This window comes from Plectropomus leopardus, chromosome 4, assembly GCF_008729295.1.
Source record: "Plectropomus leopardus isolate mb chromosome 4, YSFRI_Pleo_2.0, whole genome shotgun sequence".
Taxonomy (NCBI): Eukaryota; Metazoa; Chordata; class Actinopteri; order Perciformes; family Serranidae; genus Plectropomus; species Plectropomus leopardus.
In genome coordinates, this window is record NC_056466.1 from 18,611,174 (window position 1) to 18,633,826 (window position 22,653).

The 22,653-nt window shown below is 38.9% G+C and overlaps 1 protein-coding gene across 1 annotated transcript in view; it reads right to left on the reverse strand.

Moving 5' to 3' along the window:
- Window positions 1-22,653, reverse strand: part of LOC121941709 (protein kinase C beta type-like) — a 74,501-nt gene that overhangs the window by 1,934 nt on the left and 49,914 nt on the right. Inside the window, exons 3-13 of the mRNA XM_042484561.1 lie at window positions 11,322-11,404; window positions 10,334-10,445; window positions 5,230-5,358; window positions 3,778-3,934; window positions 3,298-3,432; window positions 3,046-3,142; window positions 1,883-2,026; window positions 1,607-1,780; window positions 1,404-1,495; window positions 340-402; window positions 99-237 (exon numbers count right to left, since the gene is read on the reverse strand). Coding sequence (XP_042340495.1) covers window positions 99-237; window positions 340-402; window positions 1,404-1,495; window positions 1,607-1,780; window positions 1,883-2,026; window positions 3,046-3,142; window positions 3,298-3,432; window positions 3,778-3,934; window positions 5,230-5,358; window positions 10,334-10,445; window positions 11,322-11,404 — 1,325 coding nt within the window. The remainder of the gene's footprint in view (window positions 1-98; window positions 238-339; window positions 403-1,403; window positions 1,496-1,606; window positions 1,781-1,882; window positions 2,027-3,045; window positions 3,143-3,297; window positions 3,433-3,777; window positions 3,935-5,229; window positions 5,359-10,333; window positions 10,446-11,321; window positions 11,405-22,653) is intronic.

The window sequence follows — 22,653 nt, forward strand, 5'->3', positions numbered from 1 at the left end:
AACGGTAGAGTCGTGAGTCGTCTTTACAAATCAGAAGATGTAAAAGAAAAGCAAGCAGAAAAAGCCCCAATCGACTGCATCACAGGACGTAAACACACTTCTGGAGCGATGTAGTCTGGTGTTCCACAGAAAGTCTTTGTGGTTACTCCATCATACATGTTCTCTTTGCACATGCCAAAATCAGCTATCTTTATATGGCCTTCAGCGTCAAGCATCACGTTGTCCAGCTTCAGATCCCTGAAAACAAAACACACACAACAAACACAAAGGTTTTATCATGCCTGTATTCTGATTGTACACTGCACATGCAGGCTCCAGCTGATTCACAGACAGACTCACCGATACACGATGCCTTTGGAGTGAAGGAAGAAGAGTCCGATGGCAATCTCTGCAGCATAGAACCTAAAACACAAACAAACACAAGTTTCTAACCACATTTGTGCATCTATATTAATATGAATAGCATATACATCATGAAAAAAATATTTTCTGGGATCATGTATGCAATGGTGTGTGACATTTTTACAAACAAAAGTGTGTGTATGTGTGTGTGTGTGTGTGTGTGTGTGTGTATATATATATATATATATATATATGTATATATATATATGTAATGTAATAAAAGAATGTATATGTGTGCGACCCACTAGATTTAAAAAGCAGCTGATAGCAGTTAGCAACTAACTCAAAGAAGACCAGTAGTCAAAAAAGGCTACAAATTGGGACAAAGGAGTTTCAGGAGCTCCTTACCCTCCGAGCAGAGGACAAGATCAGCTGTCATATAACTGAAGGTAAATGATTGTTATTGCCATGTTATAACACTGTTATTGCTTATAAAGTAACTGCTGGCGCATATATTTTATGTCACAGTAGTGGCTGACGCTGTTGTGTTACCTGTCATGCCTTTTGCTTCTGGGATGATGGCATGCCGTCTAAAATCAATGATGGCAGCATGATGCTGCTGTATTTAAACCTTTGAGTCTTGTGCAAATTGATGCGATTTCTTTCAAAAATGGCAATTAGCAACATGGTAAGAAATGTTCCACAGATTGCAAATTGAAAAGCCAGGGAAAAAAATATATTTATAATTATCATAACTGCATATTTAAAATTATGTTGCAGAATTCTTATAATTTTTAAGAATTTTTTTTAAACTTTCTTTTTTTTATTGTTTACTTATTTTCAGGACATTTTCTCATACTTTTTACTAATTTCTTGCTAATTCTGGGGTAATTTCTTCCTTTGTTGCTCATTGCCTTCTTCCCATGTCTTTAAAAGAAATCCAAATGCAGTTTAAAGAAGTGACTTTGGAGTGGCCTTACAGCGCAATCTCTGCACGAGCTGCACAGCTTCTGTCTGTGTCCGTACATGTGTCTAATACAGGGTTGCGTGTGTGTACTCACACAGCATGAGGCTCCTTGAACTTGCCGACTTGTTGGATCTGGTACATAAGGTCTCCTCCATTTATATACTCCATGACAAAATACAATCGGTCCTAGAACACAAAGATGAAGAAGAGTAAATGATCAGCATGAAGTCGTGTTACATGTTGCCATGTTTGTGCAGGTGCTTCTCTTTGTTAATGCTCGATGTCGTGTATCCACACCATGGTTTGGAAACAGGAGTGCAGCTGAGTGAGGAATGGTGGTTTCCCAGCCAGCGCGAGAACTCTCTTCTCTACCATGGTGCACTCCACATCATCGTCCTGGATCACCACGTCCTTCTTCAGGATTTTGATTGCATACAACTCATCCGTGCCCTTCCTCTCCGCCAGCATCACCTGAAAGGGAGTCAGCAAAATGAAATAAATGGGTTTCACAGAGATGTAAGCCCCTGGCTACCATTCCTCACCACAGAAGAAAACACTACTAATGTGCATCACCTTGCCAAAGCTGCCCTTGCCCAAAACCATGATGAAGTTGAAGTCTGAGAGCTTGACCCGGTCCTGATTGCCATTGCTGTCATACTTGCACACCGAGGAGGAAGAGGAAGAGTCTGTAGGCTTCCCTGGCCCCACCCTCGCCCTCTGGAGACAAAAGGAATAACAGGAGATTACAATAAGAGAGCAAGAAAATGCTCCATATTAAAACACAGGGTCTTCAAACATTTTCATAAACAAAAAAAAAGACCTGTTTTTATTAACATGGTATTCAAGTTGTTCTGATTGACTCTACAGGTACTGTGCACTAGGTTTGTATCTGGCACTCGCCTAATCACATTATGTTTATAGTGATTTTCTAGTACTGTACACTAGGGCTATATGTACATATTTATATTTATCTGTTTATGTGTATATACACATTTTTACAAATTCATCTTTCATTTTTTTTCTTGTCATCACATGTCTAATCCACATTTTGTTAAGTTGATATCTATTAATGTTTTTGTCTATGTGTTTATGAATGGGAGCCTACTGGGTACCAGGTGATCTGTCAGGTGACCCTGTGTCGTAGTATTTGAAGGTGCGTGTCTGCTTTGTGAACTTGTCTAATGAAGAGCATGCAGCTTGAAACGCCATCTTAGTGATATAACATTAAATATTCTTGGGAGCATGATCTAGTGTGCGGACTCTGTCTTTTTTTCTCTTGTATTATCTCTTGTCCAGTACCCAGCCTTTTTGTCATTTGGATGCTTTTGTGAACTCTTGATGAACAAAGTTTCAAAGATTTTCCATGACTTTTCAGGGACCCATAATAAAAAGTAATTTCTTGCCCTTCTAACCTGACATATTTCAAATATAATAATCAGATTAAGACTCTATAGAATAAGAATATAATTCTAGCTGGGATACATAAGGGGAGAGACAGAACGTGGGGAGAAAATTAAAAAAAAGCACTTGAGTGTAAATGAAACTTTCTAAACATATTAGAGCTCTTTTCCAAAACTTTCAATATTTTTTTTCATAATTCCATGACTTTTCCAGGCATGGAAAACATGAGTGTGAAATTGTATTAAATGTCCAGGATTTTCATGACTGTGGAAACCATGAAAAAAACAGCACAAATTGGATGTTTTTCATTTCTTGTCAGTTTCTGTGCGTCAAACCTCAAACTTTTGTCGCAGCTCCTCGTTACCGTCCTCTCCATCTGGCTGGACGGGAACGTTAAAGTATTCTCCTTCCTCCTGGGACAGCATCTTAAACCTAAAACCCAAAATAAAATCAGAAAATGCAGGATTATCACCAGACTATGACAATAAAGCCCTTAAAACATTCACTCGCCTGTTCCTTTTGCCTTCGTTATCTCAGTCTACACCTGTGCAATTTTACCAATTATCCACCATCTCCTGACATCTTACCATCCATCTATCCCTTGTTTCTGTAGCTCTGAGATCCCAAAGGACAGGGACCCCATGAAGTCGTTCCTGCTGGTCAAATCCCAGTCCCAGATCTCCACTGACAGACGGCGGTCCTTATCAGTTTCTTTTAGGTTGCTAGAAAGGAGGGAAAAAAGGGGGAGGACAGTCAGATGAAGGGTGTTCTTAAAATAGGTAAACAAAAATTGATTTCAAAGCCACAATCCTCACATCTCTCTCTCTGTTTAAACACCTCACGCTGTTTTTCATGTGTTTGCCTTTCCTAGCAGTCACACAGCAACCCAGAATAGCTTGAATAACAACAAGCAGGAACAGGAGAAAGAACGGGGACAGGGTCACTCGCATGGAGCTCAAGTTAGCTTTGTGCTTTTGTGACTGAAAATGAGGCCACGAGTAGAACTTGTGTCGCAAAAAAGTCCAAAAAAAGTTTGCCAAAGCCTTGAAACTAATGATATGACTCACAAAATGAAGGTTTCATTCCAGCAGGGGTTGAGGCAACATTTGATTGTCTTGGTCTTCTGCTTGCTCTCACTCTTGGGATCTGGGATCAGCTTGAGCTTGACGTAGGGGTCTGACAGGCCGTTGGGGTCCATGGGCACCAGGTTCCTCGCCTCTTTGACTGCAAGGGGGTGAAGACAGGGTTACAAAAAGTTACAAAAGTTTCCACCAGTTTCAGTTCAGTTCAGTACACAGTTTTTTTGCATTTCCATTGTAAAAAGTTGTAGATGCTACCTTTATTACCTTTGGAACCGTCCCCATTTTTCATCACCCCTCTGCTTGGGGTACCCAGCACAAATATCCGGTACTTAAAGGTGGAGCTAAAAATGCTGCAGTCATTTATTGGTCATTGCATAATCAACACTCTGTGCTCAGGGCTGAGCTGTGGCTGGTTTAACCACTGTTCATACAACGACAAGTTTTTAACACAAGGATGTTTGCAGCCTCATGCAACAGCTTCACACTGAGAAAAAATATTTTAATTCACTTGGCGAACTGCTAGTGACTTCAAAGGTGGAACATTTACTTATAATGTTACTCAATGCACGAGTTGAAGACGTGAATCCATTAATACGCCACTCAGTTTGTTTTTACTGTCTCTCTTGAATGACACACACTTTTAGTAATGGTAATGGATTTTCAAGCATTTAAAAAAATATATGTTAATTGCGACCATATTGTGAGAACCACTTACACTTTGATCCTCACTTGGATAAAAAAATTGTCGTCATTCGTGTGTGCACCCGCAGCACTAAACCCCTGCCCCTGACAAGGAGTCAATGCAAGAACCTCCTATTTATAAATATCCCATAGAGATCTCTCACTCCAGCCTGCAGCCCTGTTCTGTGGACGATAAACGGGGCACAGACTTCACTTTGTATCACCGGTGAGCAAGGAAATACAGCGAGTACTGCTGGACGGAGCAGTGACAACAACCCCGCCCTCATGTAAGAGTCTACAGTGGAAATGCTACACAGATCTAGGGCTTAGGTAGCTCTTCGTAGGTGGCACTTTTGGTTTTCCAAAGGTACTATGCCGAAAGCTTTTGATGAAAATGTAGCTTTAGACAGTTTAGTGCTGAATTTGTCCTTTCCAGAGGACAGCAGGATGTGAACCTGTACGTGTCGGTGTGAGTCCTGCCCTAAATAACGCTGGCTACATTTGACAACACTTAACAACAGTTTAGTTTCTGTTCCATAATCAATCCACAGCTGTCTGAGAGCGAGAGAGCTGGCACGTGGATGCATGTCCCAGTGGCGATGTGGGTCAATCATTGGATCATTGATCGACTAATGGACTTTCCAGTTTTAGTCTTAGGCTGATAGAGAGCTTTGAGAGGCGCTAAGTGTGTGTGTGTGTGTGTGTGTGTGTGTGTGTGTGAGAGTGTGAGGATGAAGAGACAGCGAGTGCACTCACTGGTGACGGTGAGAGTGTCGTCAGCGATCTGGGCAGAGATGTGGATTCTTCCTCTCCTCTCGGTGTGATCTGTCCCACACAGGCTGGGGACGTTGGCCACACACCGCTTGTGGATGTTCATCATACAGTCTGAGCACAGAAGCACAAAAATTCTGTTAATTTTAGTTATATTGCCAAAGTCACAAATCAATCAAAACATGTAACACACTTAATCCTTACACCGACTCATTATCACAATGCTATCTGCACTATATCACCGGATTTAAAGAACCAGTGTGTAGGATTTAGGGATTTTCTGTCAGAAAATGAATATAATGAGTATGTTTTCTTTAATGTATAATCACCTGAAAATAATCATCATTTTGTTCTCCTTATTTTAAAAGGAGCTATTTGTTTCTACACAGGGTCCGTAGTCTATAGAGATCGACATGTTGTATTCGCGTTTTCGAGTCGACTGTAGTAAGAAGCCCAACTGCAATGAGCAGTGCTGGAGTTACACTGTTGGTGATGTGAAAGTGTTTTATTCAGTGTTTCTTGTGGTTAAAATCACCGGATACGTTTCTTTGGAGAGGAGGAGAACTTCGTGGATAATTCAGCTTCCGATGAAAACCTCCTGAATGTCTGGATCTTAAGTTATTAGTGAAAAAAAGGTGACTTTACATCAGCATTTGATAGAATAGCAGCAACATGCCAAAGTGTGTTGGAAAAACATGGATTTAAACTGAAATAGCTTTATTTGTTTTTTGAACTGGTTAAATCACCACGTCTGTTTGTTTTGAAAAGGGAGTGACCTCTACAGATAATTTGGCTCATGGTAACGACTTCCTGAACCTCTACATTAGAAAAAGGCAAGGACACATTAACACACATTTTTCAACCTGGATCCCATTTTACTATGTTTTGGGTCTAAGTGACTGATAAAAATGACACATTTTTGTTAATTGACAAATCGAGGCAGAGTGCTGCAGCAGGGAAACAGGCTGCAATGTAACCAATCTAAACATTTGGGCACTGTCACTGAAAGTGCTCATTTTTTGCCATAGACATGCTCAGGTTATTATTCTAAGTGTCTGACAACATCATGTAAAGGATCCCTACAGAGAAAGACTTTTTTGTTTAAGAGTGAAGATGCCTTTTGTTAACCAGAAACCACCCAAAATAGCTGTTGTGATATCCACCAGAATAAACAGTAACTTTAGGCCTGTATAGAGCATATTTTCACACCTGACAGGGTGAATTAAAACTTAATTTCAACCAATCAGAGTTGGTGATTGTTGGAACAGTGGAAAGACAAAACAAGATGTGTTTTGTGAACGATAAAATTACTGTTGATTTCACTTAAGTCTGCTGGGTCTGCTGAAGTTTAGGGGGGTTTCTTGGTAAACAAAAAGGAACTCACAAAACCATCTTGCTTCATCTTTGCACTATTCCAACAACCACTGACACTAGTTAGGTTAAAATAAAACCCTAAAATTCACCCAATAAGATGTAAAAATATGTGGGCTCTATACATGCTAAAATTACTATTTATTTAAATGAAATCTGGTGGATTTGGCAGTAGCGATTTCTGGGCTGTATCTGGTAAAACAAAAAAGGATCAAAAAGGGATCTTACTCTTTAGCATAAAGATTAACCTCTGTAGGGATCCTTTCCATAATGTTGTGAGACATTAAGAGTAATAATGTGAGCCTGTCAGTGGCAAAAAAGCACATTTATTGGACGTACAAATGTTCTGGGTGATTACACTGCAGCCTGTTTCACCGCTACACAGGCTAATAAACAATAGTATATCTCTTAATGGTGAGTGCTAAAAACAAAAAAAAACTAACACTGTATGTTTTTTCTCCATCTATCCACTAGATGTCAGACTACTCTGATGAAGAAAGCTCCACATTTCACTTCACTCACTCACTCTTTTGAATGTTCCCTCTCCATGAAAACAACCTTTCATACGATAACGTCCTCTGACGGATTTTGTTTTAAATCTCCATCAAACTAAACACGTCATTCATTTATCTAAATTTGCTCTCTGGCTCCCCTCAGCTACACTGTCCATTAAAACTTCATAGAGGGATGACCCAGAAAAATGTGGCAGAACAACACACCTCATCTCATCATCAGTGCAAATCTAAAATATATAAATGCTTTGCTTGTGTATTGAGAGCCTTGTGATGCTGTTTAAGGTCCCTACAGTATAACGCGAGCAGACAGAAGGTTAGGAGGGACTTGATCAGAGTCCGGATAATGACTTGATTTTTGAGAAACAGGCAAGAAGACTTCTTTGGCCTCTGAAACAGGGTCTTACAGCTCAAAGAAAGTGGGTTTTAGGACTTTTTAATGCCACCTGTGATGAAATTTTGGACCAATTTTACAGCAGACAAAACTGAAGGGAAAAAAATCAGGAATTGACAGCAATTACTTAAGAGCAATCGCCTAATAATTACTTGTGACATAAAAATTTAGTTTTTGGAGATGTTTTTTTTTTAAAAGTTACCTATAATTTTGGACTTTTACAATTAAAAATCAGAAAAACAATTCCCTCAAATCTTACTTTACATATCTTGACATTTCTAAGAGTTTTGAATGATTGATTTAAGACATTTTTCTACCAATTAAGGCCTTATTTTTAGATTAAAGGATTCAATGCCTTGTTAGACTTTTTAAGGATCCATGGCAACCCTGCTCTGAACACTCAGAAATTCAAAATATCAAATATTGATGCTTCACTGTGAGAGTTGGTTATTGCTTTGCAACTCCTGTAGGCCATCAAGAATCATGTCTGTTATGTTTATATTTATATTTAGACGCTCTCACTAGTGGGATCTTGGCCAGGTCTCATAGCGCAGTTAAATGGTAACATTTTTACAAAAACATCTGAGGGAAGAAATATGCAACTCAGTTACATCCCAGATGTTGTATTTCTCTCTTCCCTATCTTTTGTTGTTATAAGGGTATGTTAATCAGCACGGCTGCATGTAAACACGAGTGTTAGTGAAATATCAATTTTCATTAGACATGTTAACAGCTTAGTAGGAATATTGTCTTTTTTGGAATAAGGGCAAAAACTGGATTATTTTGTGCATGTAAACATACGCATTGATTTACAAAGTACCCAAAGAATAATGAGAACGTTAATGGCTGCAAGCTGATTTCAAAAACATGTCCCATTAGCATTTCCACTATTTTGTGTTGTCTAAAAAAAATGGTTTATATGAATTAAATTTGCAAGAAACACACAAATCCTAGTCATGTTGTTTGTTTACACAGATTAATATATAACCTCTAATAACCCCTTCATGAACTGTGCTGTAAGCCACCACACAGTTTGAAGCACCAACCATTTTAACACCAACCTACTGTCACTGTTCACTTTTTGCATACATCTGGTGACTGAATTCAAATGTGTGAAAACTGCTGCAAAGTCAAGGTCCATCAAACACTTTGTACTGCTGCACAAACAGGTACAATGAGGAATTGTCTGCCCCCTAAATAATGTCAGTGATGGCAGGAGACAGCCTCGCAGAGCAGTAGCCCACTTCCTGTTTGTGTATTTGTTGCCAACAACAGGCAAATGGTCAGCAATAAATATGACACAACAGCAGGAACGTAAAAACTATTCACTCATTGTTGTGAGAAGTTGATAATATCTCTCCAACTGTCGCTCATTATGCTAATGACATCCATTTAACTGTGATTATGACTCATGAGAAGGTCAATTATTGTAAATGATGTATGCAATGTGAATTCAGAGACAATTTTTCTTAAAACATTTTATCTGAACTACAGTGCGCAAAATATCACAAGCAGTATGTTGATTATAAATGCTATAAAGTGAATCAGCATTAGTTACAATGACAGAAATTCAATCTTAAGCAGCCATTTCTATGATTTTTTGACCACTTGCCCTGACGCTTGACACTTGGCCAAGTGTAATTCTACAGAAATACAATCTGGGTTTGATCCCAGCTGACAATCACAGGACTCAAGCATTTATGCTCACATTCACACCACAAGCACATGAGCAATTTAGTCTCTGTCTTTGGACTGCGGGAGGAAGCCAGAGAAAACCCGCGCTAACACGGGGAGAACATTCAAACTTCACACAGAAGGGCCCGAGCCAAAAACAAAGCCCTCTTGCAGCAAGGCGTCAGTGCTAACCACTACACCACCTCGATGCCCACAATCAGTGTTACTAAAATGTTACAAGTTCAAATTAAATACAAAGATAAGATACAAAGATTGCACATACTGTAAGCTCATGTTTGGATCAACTGTTAAAAAAGCGAAAAGAAAAATGTGCAAAAACCATTTTGTCTTTGACTTGACAGCCTTCAACAATAAGGCCCATCAGTAAAAAAGAGAATATTTAAATTCTACATCTTAAAAGTTTAATTGACTAAAGTGTGACTAAAGTGTGAGTAGTTTGAAATATATAAATTTATGCACGATGCATAACAATGTTTAGCCCAGACGCCAAAAATGTTGTCATTGTACATTTCTGCAAAACATGGATATGTTACATTTGTACATTTCATACTTATCACATCAACATTTCTAAAGTGATGTAGTATATGAGCTGACCTTGTCATCATGAGGTTGAGGCCTGCTAAGCTGCAGACCACTTTTCTAGACCAACAAACAACAAAACTGGTTGTGTCTAAGCATGTCATTGCTGTGTTTCCAGCAGCTTTTTAGCCGCCAAAATGGGGCGTTTTTTCAATGCCCCATTGTTGTGTTTGTCCCATGGATAGTGCCATGAAAAAATGGCTGTTTTTTTTACAAGACATCTGCTAGGATTATGCCACCAAAAGTGGGTATTTTAGGCCAAAACATGATCTCTTTCCAAACATAACCAAGTGGTATTTCTGCCTAAACAGGCTACACATTAACCACAGCATTGTTGAAACAAAGTTTAAGGTATCCACTACATAGCAACGTGCAAATGTATCATATCCGCAGTTTGCATAAACATACAATGCCAACATGTATTCTGGTGACTGGGTTGGGACAAGTGGAACAAAGTTCTTATGAAGTGAAAGCTTTCACTTGTGCCAAATCGTGTAATAGCACACACAAACGCACATACAGATATTTTTGTACTTACGGTCACATTTCATGCCCTGGTGTATCAGCCCGTAGAGGAGGGAGCCACAGTGGTCACAGAAGGTCGGGCTAGAATAAGTGTGGACCTTAAACTTGTGTTTACTACGAGGATCCTACAGAGGTACAGAGAGGAGAGAGAGGAGACTTGAATTTAATATTTAAAGTAGTGCTGGGCCGTTAACGGCGTTAACGCGGGATTCTTAGTGAATAGTTTATCGCGCGATAAACTATTCACTAAGAATCCCGCTATTCACGAAGTTGGGTCTATACAGTGAGCAAGGCACCAAGGCCATGCATTTTCATGATTTCCCCTAACGGTCAATGAGGGGCCTAAACCACGAAAAAAAATATCCTGATACCAAATTTAATCCTGACGCCATTTAGTGTATCCGTAGCACACCAGTCCTTTACATGTTGCTGTCATTACAGTCGAGAGCTAAAGTGAAATTATTGAGAGAGAGAATGGAGCACTGATTGAGGGAGTTTCGAGAATGCTTAAAAATGGGAAACAACGAAAACAGCTTTGGTGATATAACAAAAACAATGAAAGACAGAGGAGTTGGAGATTAATAAACATCAGTTATATGACTTCAAAATCTGACTCACAAACTGTGTGCGTGGTGTGTGTCTTTCTGTGTGTGAGTGAACAAGAGATGTTGGTTCATTAACCTGAGGCAGCCAGGCAGCACATTTTGTCTTTATGGACATGTCTCAGAGTGATTTGGGGCTGACAGCTCAGCAGGACAGGAGGTAACATCTGTGTGTGTGTGTGTGTGTGTGTGTGTGTGTGTGTGTGTGTGTGTGTTTTGCATGTGTTCATGGAGCTGCAAATAGAGGAACTACATGGACATAAATACACAAAGGCCCGTGCTGACCTTGCTAATGTTATTAATAAACATCACTCAAGAGCAAACAATCACTAACCGTGTGTTTAATAAATATCTAACTTAACACCAGCTTCACTGTGGAATCTTATTTTCTTTACTTACGTCGGAGGCAGGTCCCTTGTCGGCCCCCGGACAGGAGAAGGTGACAAATTCATGACAGCGCTTATGGACCACAAAACAGCACACTGGTGGAGAGAGAGAGAGGGAGAGAAAAAAGGCGAATGTCAAAGTCAGGCTCCCTTGCAGTGCAAAATAAGGTGACAGAAAGGCAACAAAGACATGAATCAATATGTCAATTATGTGGCATTAGTCACTGCACAATAGGCTACTCATATTTCAGCAGTTCCCATTTGTTCCTTCCTTGCTGGTGATATTTATATCTAATTTTATTGCTTCAGTTTAAGGTGATTTTAAATTTAACCACAGCATGACGGGACATCTCATAATTACACCGCATAACATTAAAGCTGCTGCAGGAGACGTCTTAGGGAGGCTCTGCACACCTGGTGACTTTATGCTCCTGCTCTCTGCTTGAAGTTGTGCAAAAATCAGTGCAGTCGCTGATATACTGCATACTCTCAGCCTAATATAGCACATGGTTGCTGATCCTGATTTTTATTTTTTAAAAGACTACTTCACCCAAGAACAATATAAACTGTATGTAGTGCTCACCTCCCTAAGCTCGTTATGCTCCCTGGAAACATTTTCAGCATCAGTACAATCAGACTTTGACAGTGTCCAAACAAAGGACAGCAAAAGGGTTTATAGAAGATCCAAACCTCTCAGAAAACTCTGCAGCATTATCCAAGTGTCGATTTGTGGGCTCACGTAAACCCAAAAACACAAATAATTTTGATAACCTTTTGCAAAACAAAGCATTTTCTTATTTATCCTCCCTTAAAGGAATTTGTTGTGCAACTGTGGTGCGTCTACTGTCTTTAGCCTTCATCAAAGTCTGTTTGCACTGAAATGTTTTTTCAGGTGCACCACTCTCTTTAACAGCATTTGATAGAAAACTTTCTAGGACCATGGAAAGCCTTGGGAGGTGATTATATTATGCAATTTTTATTGTTTTGGTGTAAGCTATTCTTTTAAGACCGTTGGATAGGTGCTCACTCACTGGTGGTTAATACACAAACACACACACAAAACAGTTTAGATTTTTGAGGAAGTACCATTTCCCAAGAACACATCGGACAAAGTTGAGTTTTGCTCAGTTAATTGCGTCTATCACACTGGAGCAGCTCTGCTCAAAAGTAGGAAAATACATTAAATATCCTCTGAAGATGGAAGGCTGGTGTAAATGAATCAGGGGTGCAGTGAAACTAAGTTTATCCATCAAGTATTGTACTTCAGAACAAATCAAGGTATTTTCACTTGGTCATTTCCATTTTATTCTACTTCATAAATTCACTTTAACCCTTTAAAACCTCAGTTTTCTTGTGCTGCATTCAGATGCCTATATATATATATATACACACATATATACACATATATATATATCACACACGTGTCTTGGTGAACTGACTTTTGAATGCCGATAAACTGCAGACAAAGAGATACAAAATGCTGTGAGGAACCACAATGATGACAGGAGTTGAGTAGGAGAGATGGACAAGCTGGTCTGATCCATCACTGTGAATTACACCACGGCTGCAACTAACAAATGTCCATCACAATTTCACCAAAGCACAAGCTGACACACTCAAATAGCTCATTTTTGCCCAATCTACAGTCCAAAACAAAAAGGTTCAGTTTGCTAAAGCATGCCAGAAAAATATTCACATTTGAAAGGTTAAAATCAGTGAATGTTTAGCACCTTTGCATAAAAATGACTGCAATAACTGATTAATATTATCAAAAAATGTGGATTTGCTAATCAATTTACAGTTTGAATGTAGCGTTAAAGGTTAGAAACCATTTCTCATAATTACAGGTGCAGTGCGCACTTAAAAAGGCAGATAATTTCAGTTGTCCAGTTTACTTCTTGTTTATGTGTAAGCAGCAACAGCAGAAAACATTCCAAACTTCACGTAAATGTTGGGTTTTCAAAGGTTTTCAATACAACTCTGTAAAAACGTAGTATAAACCTGTATCTATTTTGATAACTCCTAAAGTCATTTATCAAAAACACAAAACATTTCCTTGTTCTAGCTTACTAACTGTAAAGATTTGGTTCTTTGTTTTATAATGTTTGTTAAATATCTTTTATTTTGGAAGACAGGGTTGAGTGGTGTCAACCATAATGGCGTATGACAATTTCCACAGTGGAAAATTCTGACGGATGATGAGAATGTTGTGTTAATTACCCCAAACCAGACCCAACTTGCAAACTGCCAACTTTAATGCAATACAATGGTGCAATTGCCAGAACTGGAAACTCATAAAGAGACATGACTGAGTGAGCGCTACTGCTCAGAGTGTGTGCGTGTGTGTGTGTGCGCGTGAGTGAGAGAGTGAGTGTGTGTGAGAGAGAGAGAGAGACATTGTGAGGCAGCGTTTGTTGTTGCAGCACTGCTGCAGAGCTGCCTAATATTATAAATACTGTATTTCCACAATTAAAAGCACATAATCCACTCATTTATGAAGCTGTGCAACTACTACTACTACTACTACTACTACTACGCTACTGCACTGTCAACAAAATGCCTTGTGCCAACAACTGATGGGATTCTGTCAATAGAAATGTCAGAGGACTTTTATTTTGAAAAAAAAAAAAAAGGTTGGTTAAAACATATATTTTTATTTCCTCTTCTGTACTGTATTAAACTGCGGTACAGAGTATCAAAAGACACTTTTCAATGCCTATTTTTGCTGGAAACCACACAGGTCATGCCAGAAAAAATAGTCAAGGCTCCATTTCTCTTGATGTGCTGCAGTGCCGTTCACGCCGGGAGTGTGGCTGCTCCAACCTGGTACTGCCCAAACAAGCAATTTGAAGACTTCGCTTTGAGCTTTAGCGAACTGTTATCAGCAGTTTTCATCATGACATTTTGGAGGCCAGGTGATCAATCAAGAAAATAATCTTCAGATTAATTAATGAAAGTCATTGTTAGTTGCAGCCTAAATAAAAAGTGAACACTACTAAAAAGCAAATCTTTGAGCAGAGCTGCTGCTGATCATTATACTTCCAGCTAAACTGAGTACAAATCATCAGTCAGAAAACCTATAAACAGCACTTTATGTCTCAAATGAAAGTAAATCCATCCCTTTAAATTTTGATCAGTCACTTCCTGCAGACGAAGACGTGAACATGACCGACACCAGAACTCCATTTAGATGAATAGGGCAGATCTGTCTTTCCTGCTGTGGTCTGACTCTGTGGTTCAGCCACAGTTGATTTTTACATAAAAAATCTTGCACAGTGTTGATTTAAACCACTTCTACTTTACAGTGAACTGCACAATCAACTGAAAATGGAATCAAGGTGGCTCATGCAATGTTTGGTTATATTTTCATAATGATGTTGAAACCTGAGCCACCTTGATTCCATTTTCAGTTGATTGTGCAGTTCACTGTAAAGTAGAAGTGGTTTAAATCATTATGAAAATATAACCAAACATTGCAACAACAGCCGCAGCAAACACACACACACACACACACACACACACACACACACACACACACACACACACACAGGGTGACATTACGCTCTAGTTAAATCTTAATTATTCACATTGTCGTTACATTTTCATGAGGCACCACAGCAACTGGCGGCACTTTCCACGGCTTCCTAGCAGTTAAGCAACAGAGTGCTTATGTTTGTGCAGGAGAGAGGGCAGGTCACATCAGTGGACACCTGGACCTACTGTAAATTTAACTTTTATCTCTGGTTGTACAGGCCTCAAAATAACTCTGCAGCACTGCACAATGCAATGAACAGAAACTGAGGAGAAAGGAAAAAAAAAGGAAAGACAACTAGAGAAAAAGAAAGAGTGAAGAAGAAATAAAGTCCGTCATATGTGTGCCTGTGTTCATGTGTGTGTGTGTGTGTGTGTGTGTGTGTGTATGTGTGTGTGTGGGCAGGAAGGGATGGGGCACAGCTGGGTTTTCGGCGATGTGAGGGGGTGGACGATTCATTTGTGTGTTTGCAGTGTGTCAGAGAAACAGAGAAGTGGAGCAGCAGAAAACACAGTGAAGGATGCAGTCACACTTTAAAGCTTTTTCTTCATAAATCTGCTATGTCACTTACACACACCTGTGCACGTACACACATGCTACTGAAAGACGGGCCCAGTGACCTGCCGAGGAGGTCTCTGCTCTGTTGCCTAGCAACCAGGCTGAGCCCCACAGTCGAGTCTACACAAACACCGCCCCGCTTTATCGGACTGACAGTGATAACAGCGAATCAGAGCCGATCCAAAAAAGACTCCTGCGATGGACTGCCAGGATGACAGCGGGCCGACAGTTTCACATCAACAGGAGCATCAGGAAGTCCCTCCATCTTGGATGACCACCAGTCCGCTAACCACAGATAATACTCGTAATACTCGTTGTTCAGGCATCAGCATGCCTGAATAAACTGAACCACCAAGATACGACCCTGATAACGAACAGCTCTCTAATGGCACCTACACACTGACCGTGTGTTGATGTGGTTTGCATTTTACATGAGCGATCTGCGACAGTGGGGCCCACATTACAAGCTTGTCTGGTCTCCAAACTACATTTAAACAAATGCGAGAAGTGATGTGAGAAGCGATGTAAGAGCATGCACGAGACAGGAGTTCTTTCCTCCAAAATGGAAGTCCGCACATCGAGGAGCCTTGTCATAGTCGCGCTTGATGTTGCTCTGTTGTATGGCTGGGCGAATAAGCCCATGTTATTTTTGATTTCCGCTTCCCTTGATATTTAAAACAAGATAATCAAGATAAAATTATTTTGTGCTTCAGTTAGAGTTTACCCCGTTGCTCACCTTTTGTCTTCTATTCTGTAAATCAGCCCGAGTTGAAAGCAGCGTTTCAAACTTGGCAACTTTGACGCTTTATTTAGCAGGGTGAGCAGGAAATGCATTTATATTGTATTGTATTTCATTGCACAGGACAGTATACAGCTGCTCTGCTGAGTCTCTTTTGACTGTTTGTATTTAAGTATTTTAAAAGCTACTGCTCAGCAAAAAATGCATGCATTTGGGGAGTACTGAGCATACAATTGAAAAAAAATGACTTGGATTGTATCCCACAAGTTGTGTGAGAGTTTATAAACTGATAATTTGATATAGTTTCGCTGGCAGTAAACCCAGTCCCTGTTTACTTTAATTCATGATGAATGTATCCCTTTTTTGGATTGTCCGTCCTTCATGGAGGCATGCATAAACATTTCTCCTCACCAATTCAAGATAACACAGGGTTATATACAAATGATCATTTTGCAGGTGAGGTATTCTTTTAAACCAATAATAATAACCTGCTGGTTTTGGACCACTTGGGAGCAATGGAAAGAAATCTATCTGTCAGAGCTGAAATTACTGATTTTGGTTTAGACATTTTGCACAAAGAGAGAAAAACAAAAATTTGAATTCTTCTGACTTTATTCGTGGTTCTTCATATGTGGCTAAACTAATCCTGGTCAACATCATTTTGTAAATCATATCTGGCTACTTTGGTTCTTCCAAAGCAATTGAATGACAGTTTGTAAATCTTGGAAGAAGGCTTTTAAAAAAGTGCACTAAAGGCAGTGCAAATAAAGGCAATATGATTAGAGAGGTAAAGCCACAATCAGCGCTTAGATGACGGCTGGATGTTGTTCATATGATTGCACTTTTGACCACTAACATTCATGACGGCTTCAGTCAAAACTTATGGTAAGAGCCTTTTCAAATGTACTTTTATTATTGAAAAGAAGACAAACAAGTCTTTGGAGATCCATCAGAAATGCATCCAAGCATCTGAGTGGGTGGACTGGTGTACAGTATGTGTTTGACAACTAAGCATTCAGGGGAAACCGACCACTCAAACACTGAGACACGATGTAAACAAACTTGGGCTGGTAACTGCAGCTTGCAAACAATGAACAGACTGTTTTTGTTGTTTGTTTCTTTTCCCGGCAGTGCTGAAGAAAAAAAAAGGACTACACCAATTAGCATCTAAAGCTTGAGACAAACCTGAAGATGAGCTGAAACCTACAAAGATTTAACAGACCACATAAAGATTGTTTCCACCATCTTGCACGCATTCTTTAGTCAGGAAAGAGCATACATCTTATGACCAAGTATAATGTCTCTTAATAGATCTATGCTGCATACAGTGGAGAGCATTGATGGGAAACACAGGCTTACTGTGCTTTATAATATGCACAGTGATGGTCAAATGACCTGAGTTCACATTGAGGGTTATCAGCAAGTAAATCACTGGTACTGATTCATCATTGTAAGGCAGATACCTGCCTATTTATATTGGTAGCGCTGAAACAACTTTGGTTGATTAATCAATCAAACAGACTTAATTTGTGTAGCACTTTTCATACAAACAGACTGTAACACAAAGTGCTTCACACAGTAACCCCACACACACCCACACACACAAAAACACTTACATACACATACGCACATGAATAAAACAAGACTTTATGATCAAATAAAGCACTACAAAATAGATTTACTCATTAAAACTAGAAATTGCGGAACTGAACAATAAGGTAACAAAAATGACAATTTTATTTGCTGATGACTCACTTATATTTTCTGTGTTTTAACTCTGTATATTAAACTTCTGGGCTTTTGGACTGGACAAATCATGCAAATTGTGGAGTAAATAAATAAATCTATGAGAAAGTCTATCATTAATTACAGCCCTACTAATCACAAAACCAATAATCTGTCTAAAAATAATACAGATTGATTTTAAAAAATTACATTTTTACTAGAAATATTAACATCCATTCTGACTTCAGAGCACTGAATAGATCTGTCTCCTTAAAATTCACTGTGAAGGAGCTTACTGACGTGCAGGCGCTGCACTGTGGACCGGCGTACTCTTAAATAGGTTAGTTTCCTTGGCCACAGTGTCACAAACAAATCTTGTAATCAATATTTTTAGATTACCTGGCCTTTCATCCAATCAATAACAAAGAAACTACTTCAACCACTGATCAGTCAATGATCAGGATTAAAGGTCGATCACAGACTTGATCCAATCAATAACAATGGCACTTGAAGATGGAGAAACAAGCTGTATTTTTAAGCATTGCACTTTGAGTTTCACTTTTTCCAATTGCAATGTGGACACAGAGACAACATAACTCCCACAGATACTCAGTGTTTCCACGTGATCTTATTTCTGTAACAGCAGATTGTATCTGGGGACTGGGGTCCAGCAGGGCGTGAAATGGAAAAATCTGTGAAATCACAAACTTCCTCAACAAGACCAAAAAAAAAGAAGAAGAAAGAAAAAAATGTCTTATCAACTTTTGGTGGAGTTACATCTGCCAGAAATCACACATCTGTGACCACCCTAATACAAACATACTGTGAGCAACGAGCAACTTGATAAGAAATGTTCCACAAATTGCAAGAAATTGGTTCATTTGGAAAATGATTTTTTAAAAGCTACGTAAAATGCTAGGTAATGATGCTGATGATAACATATTTAACATTATGTTACAGAATTATTACACATTTTTAAGCACTTTCTTTCAGGTCTTATCATTGTATTGTTCTTTTATTCCCCTATTGTTATTTAACATTTTTTGTTTTCTTGTTTTTTATTACTAAATTTCAGGTAATTTTGTGGTACTTTTTACTAATTTCCTGCTAATTTTCGAGTCAGTTTCCATTGCTCATTGCCTTTTTCCCATGTTTTGAAAGAAATCAAGCCAGGTTGCTCAGGTTTCAAACGGTTAAAGTCATACATGCCAAAACCTGCCCCTTTAGAAATCTATTGACCGTCCTGTCCACCTGGGATTTGAAATGTCCTCCATATCACCGATTAAATAAGCAATACATGGATTTTACCATTTTGGTCCAGACCCTCTCTACATTATAATCAAATTTTGTTTCAGAAATTTCTGGTCTCCAGGATAAATCCTTCCAATTTTGGTGATCCGCTGACTTTTCTTCTAGCACCATTATCAGGCCAAAATGTTTAATTTGTCCAGTACTTTGGTGCACAGGTACAGCCTCACAGAGCTGCTGCTGGTGCTGCTGTGGACTTTTTTTGTAGCTGTGCACTTGTGCTTTTTGAGCAGCTGGAGCTGGCACCTCCTGCATGTATGCCAGGCATATGCAGTACTGTGGCAGATTGTATGTAAAAGGGCTGCGCAATTATGGCCAAATTATCATCACAATAATTTAGATCAATATTGATATTGAATCCATTCTCACCTTCAGCATTTCATCCTGGTACAACTTCCTCACCATCAAACATAAAACAAAACTCTCCAACATTATTAATCAGGCCAGTAAATCACTGAGGACCCCTCTCACCCCCCTCCACCACTCCTTCCAGTTACTGCAATCAGGCAGCACTACAGGGTCCAAACGGCCGGAAGAATATTTACAAGAAATCTTCCATTCCCTCTGTGAAAACCACTCTGAACAGCACAAAATTGGGTTGTTTTTTTATTTTATTTTATTCATTAATTTATTTTTAACTGAATTTTTAAGATGTTTTAACTGAGTTTTTATTTAAACTGTGTGTATTATATATCGAGCCGGTCAAAGGAGAATTTATGTCAACACTTGGGATAGACAATAAAGTTTATCTATCTATCTATCTATCTATCTATCTATATCAGGATTATTCACAATGATTATTCGTTGATTTTTAGGGACAAAAAATTATAATGGACTTTCATATTTAAATCAACAGTGCACTGTTTTTTGTCCTTTGTTTACTCTGGACTGGAGGTGCAACATTCAGGAAAGTTTTCCAAATGCTTCCACTGCAGGTTGTGTGCTATGGCTATTAGTTTGGGAAGCACTTGCCTGGATACAAAGCAGAATTTTTTTAAGAGCAGAGCACACATTTTAAACACAAAACCACAGTTGATTATGTTTCATTGTGCATAACATTGTGACTGTAATTATTATTTCATAAATTTGTGCAGCCCTACTGCTTGGCATATAGACCTAATTTCAAAAGTGAACTGTCTGAAAATCCCATTTCTCAGCTGTGATGTCAAATAAAACCTCTGCACTGTTGCGGTCCCTCATGCATAGTCACATTTTTCATGAGATGTGCGGACTGTCTCTCTCGGACTGGCCTCACAGAGTGCTGCAAATCATGTCTGCAGCTCTGCAGAAGCTCTGTGCAAGCTTTTCTGCAGGAGTAAAAAGTAGGCATTAGCCTTGTTATTAGTGTCTGAAAAATCTAAAGTAGCCTGAGTAGTGTTTTATATTCTGGGCTTCTGTCTTCCAAAAATGGATATGGTGACGTGCAAAGTTATTTTTGCCCTGACGCTGAAACAACACTTTGAGGTATCAAATCTTTTTAACTGGAGACAGTTTGGTTTGTCACAGTAGGAGATGCACAGGTGTGAACAATACAATTAAATATGTTTTAAGTTTATTTAGCTGCCTAAGTTTCAGGGTCCTGGTATTGTGCCAGTTGTCTCACTGTCTGTTACAGCTTACTGAGACACTTATGCTTAACATAACAGAGCAATTACACCATTAATGTTATTAGTAACATGTGTTTTCCAATTATGACAAGTTAAAATGTTTGCTGTGGAAATGGCCTTTCTTGAAAAATAATAATATCAAGCGCTAATAATGGATTTCAGCATCTTTTTCTAAATACAATAATTCTATGATCATTTTCCACTTTTAAAATTGAGTTTGTTTACAATGTGTGGAAGAGTGGGGTTTCTTTCAAATTCAAAATCACAAAACCTGTTGTGAAAACTTTCTAACATCTCATCTGATATGACGAATGAAAGATAAAATTAAACTTATAACCCCCAGTCCAAACTTCTGGATCTTTCTTGAGCAGGAAATGAGAGTAACTTCCCCTTTTCACTGTCAGTGCGCACACACACACACACACACACACACACACACACACACACAAACAAGTGAACACCAATAAAAAGAAGGCAGGAAAGAGAGAAGAGAAATCTTTACCTGCAGAACAGGTATTCAAAACACGCCCACAACAGGAGGCACTTTTGTGACACTGACACACAAAATGCATCTGAAATACACAATCTGCCAAACACGTCAGAACAAGTCTACACCACATGTCTGAGATTCCTCCTGAACAAGAAGTGAGCGCTGATTTGTGAGTCTGTGCAAATCCTGTTTATAACTGAATGTACACCCTTCCTGTTCCTTTCCTTTCTTTAAGACTCCACTGTTGACACAAATCTCCACTTTTCTCTCATGTTAGGTGAAATAAAGGAAAAGAAAATCTACTGACTGCATATATAAGTGTACACATTTCATATGAACATATGAACCTTTGTGTGATTCAACGGCATTTAACTGACTTAATTTCACAGTGAAGTCTCAACTTCAAGTCGAAATATAGTCTTCAAATGCTGTTTAAACAATGGCTAAAAAGCACACTTTACAAACAAACGCTATGTCTATATGTATACAAATATTTTTGTAAACGGATATTTTCATCTAAGTTTTAGGTTACTAAAACATAGATTCTTTAAACCGCCGTTTTTACTCCACCTAAGCATCTGTGATTCAAAGTCAAATGAGCAGATGGTGGGAAACCTTCCAGAGTGGGATTGTTGTTAATGAGGAGTGGACAGAAAACGTTCACGTCCAAAGCATCACTCGTGTGTTTTATTGAGCTGCTTCACCCTTAAATTGAAGAGAAATCAGCAGTGATGAGATCTCATGTAAGTGTTTTGAAAACAGTTAAGGCCAGCCTGAATGCTTACTAGCTGTTTGACAGCTGTATGAACATCTGGTTTTGCCTTTGATTTCGGTGTGACACCCAGTTTCTTGAGAAAAAAATAGACAGTGAAACTGGTCTTTTCAGTCATATTAAAATCATCCCACCTGTGACTGTAGTTTCAGTGTTTATATCAGTCACAGACATAAAAAAATCCATACATTTTTAACTCAGCACTTTATGTTTCTGTTACAAAATAAAAGCCCTCTGACAGGGTTACTGTGGACAGAATCTCTTCTTCTGTTAACACAAGGCTTTTTATTGTGTAATATTTGCAAAACTGTTTTTTGACAATGCATTGGCTTACACAGCTCCATGAATGTAGGAGTAGAGTACTGGCTTTTAACTGTGGAATACAATACTCAGAGCGGCAGGCTGCGCCACAGCAGCAACACTGTGTGAACACTGTGAACACTGCATGCGGGCGAGCGTTTAGTGGGTAAAAATATTGGTTTTTAAAAAAAATCTGTACAGGTATAGACGGTATAGTCATGTCGTGCCCTGCAGGTGACCAAATCAAAGCCTTCTGATACACCAGTCCACCACTGAGAATGGAAGTATATAATATTAATCTTAGAAATAGCCGT